Source organism: Engraulis encrasicolus, chromosome 24 (genome assembly GCF_034702125.1).
Source record: "Engraulis encrasicolus isolate BLACKSEA-1 chromosome 24, IST_EnEncr_1.0, whole genome shotgun sequence".
In the NCBI taxonomy this organism is placed as follows: domain Eukaryota; kingdom Metazoa; phylum Chordata; class Actinopteri; order Clupeiformes; family Engraulidae; genus Engraulis; species Engraulis encrasicolus.
In genome coordinates, this window is record NC_085880.1 from 23425448 (window position 1) to 23436473 (window position 11026).

General features: G+C 41.5%; 1 protein-coding gene across 1 annotated transcript in view; it reads left to right on the forward strand.

Moving 5' to 3' along the window:
• Positions 1-4438, forward strand: part of arfgef3 (ARFGEF family member 3) — a 53461-nt gene extending 49023 nt beyond the window's left edge. The window contains exons 37-40 of the mRNA XM_063192261.1: positions 69-291; positions 1299-1600; positions 1757-2143; positions 2826-4438. Of these exons, the coding sequence (XP_063048331.1) occupies positions 69-291; positions 1299-1600; positions 1757-2143; positions 2826-3017 (1104 nt within the window). The 3' untranslated portion in view covers positions 3018-4438. The remainder of the gene's footprint in view (positions 1-68; positions 292-1298; positions 1601-1756; positions 2144-2825) is intronic.
• Positions 4439-11026: the final 6588 nt, after the last annotated feature.

Sequence of the window (11026 nt, forward strand, 5' to 3'; positions counted from 1 at the left end):
CTGTACTTAAACCATAAATTTACTTTTATCTCTACTCTACTGACGCTTCTGATTATGTATGACTCCAGGTGAGCCCTCCGCGGGGTAAGGACAAGCGTCAGTGGCGCGCCACCCTCCCGTCACTGAGCTCGCAGCCGGCCAGCGGTGTGGACTGGGCCTGGCTGGTCAAGCGGCTCCACAAGCTGTGCATGGACCTCTGCAACAACTACATCCAGATGCACCTGGACCTGGAGAGCAGCCTGCTGGGCTCCGCAGGAGGGGAGGAGCACACTCCGGGACACCGCTCCGCAGGTGCACCTAGTTTGGGATATTGTCATCAGGGCTCTGAATTAACAGTGTTTAGTAAGTGTTTAGTAAGCCTTATTTTCCACCAGCCAAACTGATTTTCACCAGCATTTGGCTGGTTGGCTGGTGGAAAAGAAGGCTTACTAAACACTTTTTCTGATGGCAAGTGTATGTTTGACTGTTGCGATTGATTACCATTTACTACCTAAATTTGGCTAGTGAAGAAAAAAAAATAATTTATAGCCCTGATTATTATTATTATTATTATTATTTGTATCTATTCATGTTTGTACCTGTCTTTTGTTTGCATGGGGTTGTGTGGCATTTGATCCACACTATATTGCCAAAGTATTTGCTAACCTGACTGAATTGAAGTACCATCCCATTCCTAACAATATGACGTCGGTCCACCTTATGCAGCCATTACAGCTATTACTCTTTTGGGAAGGCTGTCCACAAGGTTGAAGAGTGTATGAATAGATTTTATTTACCATTCTACCTCAAGCGCATTGGTGAGGTTACACACTGACGCACACACGCCTGGCTCCATCGGGTTCACGTCAAGACTCTGTGCTGGCCACACCAGACTCTGTCATCCATGTCTTTATGGACCTTGCTGTGTGCACTGGTGCATTGTGTTGTTGGAAGATGATGAGGCCAGCTCCAAACTGTTCCCACACAACCTCCCACAAGGCTCGGAGCATGGAATTGTCCAACATGTTTTGGTATCCTGAAGCTGTAGCTGGCCCTGAGTGCAATTGTTCCGGCACTGTCTCCAAGTGTTACATTTAGACTGTATCTTCCTGTATATTGTATTAATATTTGTATATTGTGTCTTGCAATGTACTTGTACGTATATTACATGTGTATTGCAATGCATATTATATGTACAGTATATTATGTGTGTCTTATGTGTATGTATTGTAATTATGTGTATTATGTGTAAGCTGCTGGTTAGACACCTTCATTTCCTTTTGAATAAATTGAATAAACTCTTCTCTACTCTACTCTAGGGAACGACCCACTCTTCTTCGTGCCACTCTTCCCCTCTGAGAGTTCCACGCCCACCCCGTCCACGGCGGGGGGGCCCTCGGGCAGAGACACTCCGTCCGAGGAAGGTTTCCGCTGCCATCCTCCGTCTGGAGAGACGCAGAGAGAAGAGCCTACTGTGCTGCAGACGCCGACGCCACCACACCCACATCCGACACCACCACCCTCCGCAGGCATCTACGGCGGCAGCCTGCCCCACCTCCGAGGGGGGGAGCAAGGAGGGGGCGCCCCGCGAGAGCACAGTGACTCGACTGGACGCAAGAAGGTGAGGTCCACCATCTATAGCTAGCTATCTACGTAGCTATCTAGCTGGCTAGCTAGCTACCTCTCTATCTTTTGAAGGACAATAAACACAAGAATTTTACTTTCCATCATATTCCACCATAATGACATAATAAAAAGACATCTTGAAAACTTGCAGGAGTGGTGGGAGAGTGCGGGCAACAAGCTGTACACCATCGCCACCGACCGCACCATCACCAAGTTCATGATCGAGTACAAGCGTCGCAAGCAGCAGCAGCAGCAGCATCCGCAGAGCCACCCGCTGTCCCACGCGCACGCGGCCTTCACTGCCAGGGAAGCCAAGCCCGGGGACCGGTGGAGCGAGCTGGCCGGAGGCGGCGTCGGCGGTGGCGAGTCGCCCGGCGGGCTGCAGAGGCCCCAGCAGCTGGTGGACCAGCATCAGGGCCCCATGAGGCACTCGTTCAGCGCGGGGCCCGAGCTCCTCCGGCAGGAGAAGAGGCCCCGCTCCGGCTCCATGGCCAGCTCGCACAACATCTCCCTCAGGGACGCTGAGGCCCAGATACAGGTGAGTCAAGCCAAGTCACGTCAAGTCAAGTCAAGTCCATGGGTGCGTTCATGCGACCTTGCTTCCTCCACTTGTGCTTGTGGCCTCGTACCAGGAAGTAATACGTTGTGATGACATCACTGACAGCAGCATTATATTTCAATATCTCGCAAAAGCTCAATTGTAAAGTCCTTGTCTCATTTTGAAACAGGATGGTAAATGAAGAAAAGTCCCCCAAAAATCGTTTTGGCTAGGCTGACAGCGGGGAAAACTTAATTGTTTTCTCCATGGAGGAGGGGCCAGGAGGTGGGGCGAGGCCAAGCCCAAGTGGAGGACACGAGGTCGCATATTGGAATGCACCCCATGTCTACTCCCCCAGGCAGGGGTTTCTTCGGTGTAATGACACGAATGTCAGTCAGTAGGCTATGGAAACAGACGAAACTACTTGATGATTGGCTAACTCTCGACAACACGTCTCAATGCTTTTTTCGTTGCTGATGTTAAATGTACAATTTAAACACAGCGAAAGCATGTTGGTTTCGATATCGAACCATATACCAGGGTGGCGACGGTTATCTGCTATTTGATATGACCATGTGACAGCCAATTTTGTGAGAGAAGGGCATAATACAAGAAAAAACTGGAGTGTTCCACTTTGTCAGTAATGGGCTAATAATTTTTCCGTTTCCATGGGTTACTGTAGGCTTGGACCAACATGGTGCTGACGGTCTTGAACCAGATCCAGCTGCTGCCCGACCCCACTTTCATCGGCCTTCAAGCCGCCGTCTTCCCCTGCATCAGTCAGCTGACGTGTCACGTGACGGATCCTAAGGTGCGACAGGCGGTCCGCGAGTGGGTGACTCGGGTGGGCCGGGTTTACGACATTGTCCTATAAATAAGGAAACCTGGGGAAATGGTTGCTCAAATGTTGCTGCCTTGTTTAAAGGAACGCACCACCATTTGCGGAAATATGCGGTTACTGGTCCATTCGTACTCATGTTTGGTTAACTATGTGGGTAATTCTGTTTATACGTGCTAACCCTCGACATGTTATCATTGGTTAGCAGGTGTGAAACATTCACACATATCCGTAACCTTCTCAGACATGGGGTATGAATGGGGCTTCCGGCTGAGACCTGGGAAAACATGTTGATGCCTTGTTTAAAGCAACACACGCACCATTTGTTGAAATGGGCTCATTGGACACCCCCCTCAAGTTGACCAACGTCGTTTTTTTCAATTCACCTTTTCATCCAGCCTGTCTGGGAATGTAATACCTGTAGCTCCAAGCTAGCATGTACGTATCACTGATCCAGAAGATTGGACCACTTACCCGTAAGCATCTTTCCACAAAAGGTGGTGTGTTTTTTTCTTTAATATATTCCTGAAGGTCATTTGAAGGTTATATGAGGCCATTCAGAGTATTTTACTACTGTGTACCTGTTGCGAAGGGAGAAAGCAAAGTTATTGTCTTTTTTGTGTTGTTATTAGCCTTCTTGTGTTATTACTCCTCTTTGATGCTCTATATGTAGCGGTGTGATTTTCTTTTTCTCTTTTGCATATTTATTTGCACTTCAATCAAATCACTGAAATTAACCTGTGTGTCTATTTATATTTATTTATTATTTATTGTATGCATCCTGGTGGGCTTACGGTTTTGTTGTTTTATGTCTGTACACATATTGTGTTTAAGTTATTTGAATGGCTTATGTATTTATGATATACAGTATAGACTATATACAGTGTATGTTATATTTTAATGATGACTGAATGTTTTTGTCTGACATTTGCATATAAGGTAGTATAGTGCCATACAGTATGCTGTAAGACACCCTTCATTCCATTTCTGGTCTCATATTTGTCTGAGGTTCTTGGCAAGTCATTTGTTTGGTGTGGTTGCGTGTGCAAGCATGCTGTAAGAGGTGGCTTGTGCTGTATGCTTTCTTATGCTAATATAAAAACTATATAATATAATACTGTCAGAAACTTAAGAGCTGTTGAATTTCCAGCTTTTTACATTCATTTGCCCCGGAAATAGCTTTATGCAGTGTTTACACTGAATCACATTTATTTTTTGGGTCGCTTGAAATCACACAGCCAGTGCACACACATGGACTCTGGTATTGCCTAAAGCAACCCAAAACGCCCGTCTTTTGTTGTTTTTTTATGGATGGTTAACTGACATGGCTATCAGAATGAAGCACTTGCGACTGCTGAGAAATAGTTGTGTTGGCTTGCTGCACTGATTCTACTGATGGAGTCCCTCCAACAGAGTTGTTGTTTTTGTTAACATAAAGTATATTTGGTTAAACTTCATAGATCACTAATGTAATTTTAACATAATAATTAGGCATACAGTATTTTCTGGCCAAAAGGAAGCAGCGCCTTGCCAATGACTACTACACTTAAGAGCAAATCTAAAACACCCACAATACATTTAGAAACACACACATTCTTAAATGAAAACTGAAAAGAAATGATAAAGATCTGCAACACTGATCAGTGCTCCCAAACGTTTAATGGCACAACGTTTTGGAAGCTTAGTCCTTCATCACTGTGTACTGTGGAAGGCAGAATTACATTACACTTGGCTGACACTTTTATCCAAAGTGATTTATAGTTATTTTAAGTACAGGTTATTGGTTACAGTCCCTGGTGCAGACAGTGTGTGCTTAGGTGCCTTGTTCAGGACCACCTCAGCCATAGAGTGAGGTAGGGAGTGGAAGGGTGGGATTCGAATCTGCAACCCTCTTATCTAAAGCCCACATGGCTGCCCCCTGCAGCAGATGTTTTGCGCCTCTCTTCAAAAAATGGAAGGAATTAAGAGAACAAGAAAGAGAAGAAGAGTGATTCAATTTGCTGTTCTTCACCTTTCGTTTTAGGCCGCTTCTCGCTACGTACTGTTGCTTTAAAAGGTCCTTCAGTTACTGTGAGTGAATGAGCACCGCACTCCTCATCACACTTAAAATCAATGACAATTTTGCACTTTATTTTAAGCTTTGATGGACATATTACTGTAAATCAGTGTAATATATTATTGATCATTTACATTTCTATGTTCAGTCTGCAGCATCAGTCTTATTTGGGGCTTGATAATGTTTATAGTATTTCTGTTTACCTGAAAGCAACCATGAAGAATGTCTGTCATCGTAATTATCCCATTAACATGCTATCATGAAATATTTATGAATAAAATCCAGCACTGTACATTGGGGAAGTAAACATGCTTTTTGAGTTGTTTTATTTTATTTTCTATGACCAAATGGAACGGTATACCATCACATGATGTTTTCAGACATTTTTGAATGTCTCTATATCCAATGCAATGTACAGCCATAGTTTTAAAATGACGCTTTCATTTTGAAACTATGGCTGTACATTGCATTGGACATAGAATATGATATATTGTGACATGTATTTACAGAAAGGGAGCCCTACCTTAAAAATATGTTTATTTAATTAGATTTAGTAATTTAATCCTTATTGTTGCACTAAAAAAAAATAATCAGAAAGGGGTTCTGCCATAGTGTATTGCAGTCCAAAACATACATAATTGCATGTGCACAAATGCATGATAAAACCTGATATTTTTCCTGCAAGTTATTTCTGCTCCTTCCACCAATAGTTAGACCTGACCGTTATCGCCATCGCATTTGGCGTGCGGTGAATCAAAAAAATATATTGTACACACCACTAGCAGACATAACACCAAACTGTAGCACGCACCTGGGCATTGACAAAATCACATTGTTTAAAGAACAGGGGCCTCATTTATAAAAGTCTCTATAAAAAGTTACATACTACTATTTACTTTTATATACAATTACAAAGTTGCGTGAAGCATGGTTGAATGTGTAGTCACAACAATCCTCACAGAAATCGGTATTTATGAAGAATTTCAATGCTTAAAAAAAACGTTTTTTCAGAATTCTTTCAGAAATCATGCATTAACTTAATTTAAGCTCCTGAAATGGTTTCTAGATGGCATTTTACATAATATTGCACTTTACAGACATTTTAAGTGACTGTGATGGAGGTAATATAGAAGACACAGTATGTCATGGAGGAAGTACACTTCAGAGAGAACCCAAACAAGAGCAGGGAGGGAGCGCAAGACATGTTATTAAACAAATAAAAGTTCATAATTCACTTGTACTGTAGATCCACCATGTCGATATAGATGCAAAGCTAGCTTTACATCAAGGCTTAGTTGGTATTTTAAATAGTTTAGGTTAACCATCCTTATTAGGAAAAGAATAGATGGTTTCCAGACTGTACAGTAACTCACTTGTGATGGGCTATGTCTGGCAAGGCTGGACTGGTAATCTGGCATACAGGGCATTTTCCCGGTGGGCCGACAGTCATCAGGGGCCGATGCTGTTGATTTTTTTGCTTGTTTCACATTTTCCCTCAGAGACCGGCCCACAATTTAGATGGGGTGGCCCATCGGTGTATCCTCAATATACAGTGGACTGAGCCCATCATAATTGTTGTATAGGGGTGGGGGCTGAAGGGCTGGTCTCTGCCAAAAATGCCCGTGCCTATCTGTGGTCCCAGGCCGGGCCATGATGTCTGGTGATAGCCAGGCTAATGGTCTGCACATATGCAATGTGAAATGTACTTACTTTACTTAAATTTACATATTTCACCAAATGTAGTAGCCTATGTGCATATTTACCAATATCTATTATCCATGTATCAGCAAAAACAACAAACCTTATATAAATGTATGTTTCAGGATGTGGGAAATAACCAGAAGCACATCAACAGAAGCAACAGAAGCATATCAGCATCTCCATACATTCACTTTATATATAAAAACCAACAGTGAACAGTTCAGACACATTTCCATGACTTTAAGTTCATTCAAGACTAGGGCTAGACAAGACAAACCAATTCATTTGGGCTAATACAAATCCTATAAAAGCTGTTGGTTGAGGCATGAAAAATGTTTCCAATGTTGCTTGGAGTTTTGTATTGTCATGACTGTTCTTAGTGCCTTATTTGCATGGCTTAAATTCACATATGATTTCAATCCCAATTCACTTCACAGTAGACAAGCAGTGCAAAAACATCATAGTCCAAGGGCTATTACAGTTACTGTACACTAATAGTTATATACAGTTTATAGTCCTGTCATCAAGGATTGTTCAATTCCATATTATGTCAGAAGTATTACTTTACAAGTTAGTCAATTTTATTATTATTGTCTTGCTTCTCTGAAATGATCCCTTTGCTCCATCACTTAGCCCAACTGCACTGGACGTGTTGACCTGGAACGAGAAGTCAAGACACATGCACTGTACTAACATGTATAAAATGGAAGTATTTTCCTCAGTTGTAGTAAATGCTGACCATGTGAGGTGCGGCAGTCCAATAGGTTGCTTTATGAAAAATGTTCTCAAGGCACGTCATGCAATAGAACTTTATTTTATCTAAAAAAATGCAATTACATGAAGTTCTGAGTGTGTGACAACTGTTTTGATTAGGCATGAAAATTGAAAAAAAATGCCCGCGCACACACACACACACACACACACACACACACACACACACACACACACACACACACACACACACACACACACACACACACACACACACACACACACACACACACGCGCAGACTGAAAATCTGGTGTTCATGCCTACCTTGATAATGGCGGCTATTAGAGAAGAAGTCCCAAGGCTATTCCTGTAGCGAACAGAAGTAGTCCGATCACGAGTCCAGCGATGTTGAGATTTCGTGCTGTCCGGGATGCTTCTTTTGCATGTTCACTCATTCCAGCATCATTGAATGTGTTGGTCTAAAGTGAAGACAACAGACATGATGCCCTCATTCTCATTTTCTCGTTCTCATTGTTTACTTATAGCACATTTTAACACCCTACATTAATCATAAAAATAAAAATATAATAAAATTGCTAATGAAATAAGAGAAATGACACTAAATAATTACAAACGTAAGAAACTAAAGAAAAGAAATCACATAAATAAACATACATCATAGCAATCTAAGTGAGTAAAGGAGAGAAGAGAAAAGAATACTGATTAAGATTACAAACTTAAAGCAAACGGTAAAGAGATTAGATGTGAAACTGGTATGCTGCTATGGACATATGAATCACTGGTGAGCAGGAAAAAACATGCACATTGCCAAAACGGTATAGCCTAGCCTACCTTGGAAGAAAAGACAATAGCTGCTATTCCCAAAGGCAAACAGCAAAAAAGTGTTGTGATGACAGACCAGCACATGAAACTTGATGGATAAGATGATGGGGCCTCCATAGTTATTCTTTTAGGCTGTTTCTTCTCTGCTGCTTCTGTGTGTAGATGGATGCCAGGTTGGCTAATGAGGCTCTGATGTGACCAAAGGGAGACGTGATGTATTTATACACACATGGACCAGCCAAATGTTGTAATAGTGATTGCTTATCACACCTATGGATCGAGCTTTCCTTTCACAGCTAGAGGGATGTACAGTAAGGGAAAAGGAAAACCATAAACTGGGGTGGTTTCAGGGTTAAGGTACACCTTGGGATTTTAACAGGAATTGATTAGGCCTGTTCACTCCCTTCAACATATTCACTCCCTCCATTACCATTAAACATGGTTTTTAAAAAATCCTCAATAAAAAATGAGGGGGTGTTCACATCGGCAGCATTTTAATTAGGACTACAGATAACAATAGACCAGATCATTTCTTAAAAGATTAAACGCTGGGGTGCTGTGCTCTGTGTCAGAGCACTTCCATAGACTACCGTACGGGCAACTGCACATACTGTAGATGGCATCATAATTCAGGGCCAGGAGTGAAGGATAACATTATCCTATATCATATATAATTGCCATTCAATATGCTGAAGATTACTGAAAGAGAAAAGAGAAGAAAAAGAAACTATATTGTGTTATACAGTATATCACTTGTTTACCACCACACATGCTTGACACCATCTAAAGCAAATTTGTTTATCTTGGTCTCAAGAGAGATGAACAGACCAAGGATATGGATCACTGGAACCATGTCGTGTGATCTGAAGAGACCAAGATAAACAAATTAGCTTTAGATGGTGTCAAGCATGTGTGGTGGTAAACAAGTGAGTTTTACAAAAAAGGTGTATCCTCTCACTAGCCAAGCATGGTAGTGGGACTGACATGGTTTGGGGATGCATGAATGCTGTCAACATTGGCAATCTGAAATACACCTAAAAGAAACATGCATGTCAACATGCACTGTGACTACTGAAGCAGATCATGATATTCTCCATAGGATTGCATTCAAATCTCACACCAATCTATTTAAGCCCGGTGCACACTCAAAATGTAAAAATTCAATGAAAAGAAAGGTTGAAACGCACACTGATGACCTCCCTTGTCATCCCTTTTCATTTCGAGACAATTCGAGCCAACATAGCCCCTTCTCTACCGGATTTTAATCTGGGGTGTACTCACTTTTGTGAGTACATGTTCAAACATTAATGGCTGTATTTTGTTTTTTTCTGAGTGAACAAGAAATTTAAGCGGTTAAATATGTTGTCAAAAGGTCACTAATCATTGGGTCAAAGTTACATTTCTGTAATGCTTTCCTATGAAAAGATATACTCAAAAATCTGCAAAACTGTGAGGGGTGTATTCATTTTCGTGATATACTGTACAGTAGATAGTAGATAGATGTGAGGAGCAAGGATTTCCACCAGCTCTTCTAGAATCTTACTCAAACATCCTACAGCTCCCATAGAGCTCTGTGCTAAAAATCCCCCAAAAGTCCTTGTGACATATTGAGAAGTTGAGAAGACAAAGTGGTAACACTTTCTATGAAGCCCATATCTATAGCGCATTATGAGCGCATTTATAACAAATTATAATGCACATTATAATTACTTACAAAGCATTACGACTACACCGATGATGTTTCATGATGCTTTATGTTAACAGTAATGCATAACCATGAATGTAGCTTATAATACTTTATAAATCCAAGGGTATTATGAGTGCTCATGACAGGATATAAACTACAGGCTGCCTGATGGGGCTTACAGTACATTATGATGCATTATAGATGTGCATTATACAGTGCATAGATGCATCCATATGAACTTCACTTTACTTAGAGCACACAGTGACGACTTATGATCTCACATGAAACATTATAGCATCATATGAGCCCTTATGACAGTTTATCATCCAGGTCTTTGCATAGAGGGATTTAAGTACTCATAATGTACTATAAGCCCCATCAGGCAGCCTGTAGTTTATAGCCAGTCATGAGCACTCATGACACCCTTGGATTTATAAAGCAATGTAAGCTAGATTCATAGTTATTCATAACTGTTAATATAAAGCATCATGAAGCATTATGAGTGTAGTCATAATACGTTGTAAGTAATTATAATGTGCGTTATAATTTTTTATAAATGCGCTTATAACGTTGGCTTTAAGTGTTACCGCACAATCTTCTCCTTCAACTGAATATAACCCTTCTGGCTGCAACTTTCTGGTCAGTATTCAAGAATGTTTGTTTATTGTACCTTGCGTAATCTGAGCTACGGCATATAGTGACATCTCAGTAGGCCTACTGTGAAAATGCAATGCTTGAGAAACAATTCACGGCCATTTCTGACGTCTTTGTCAACGTCAAGTACTTAACAAATGATTTACTCAACTTTACAACAGGAAAGCTCCACACAGGCATGTTGGAGCAAGGTGTAAGGTGTAACAAGCTGAAAGTCACGTTTATTGCCCAGATATAGTCATTTCCCAGCAGGGACAGTACAGTTTGCATGACTAGAGAGAGAGACAGCTGAGAGGGCTTTGTCTGGTTCACACCAGGGCATATCGCAATATTGAGACATGGTCTGTAGACATGCCTACTGAATTTCTTGTGGGGGTGGTCTGGTTTACCAT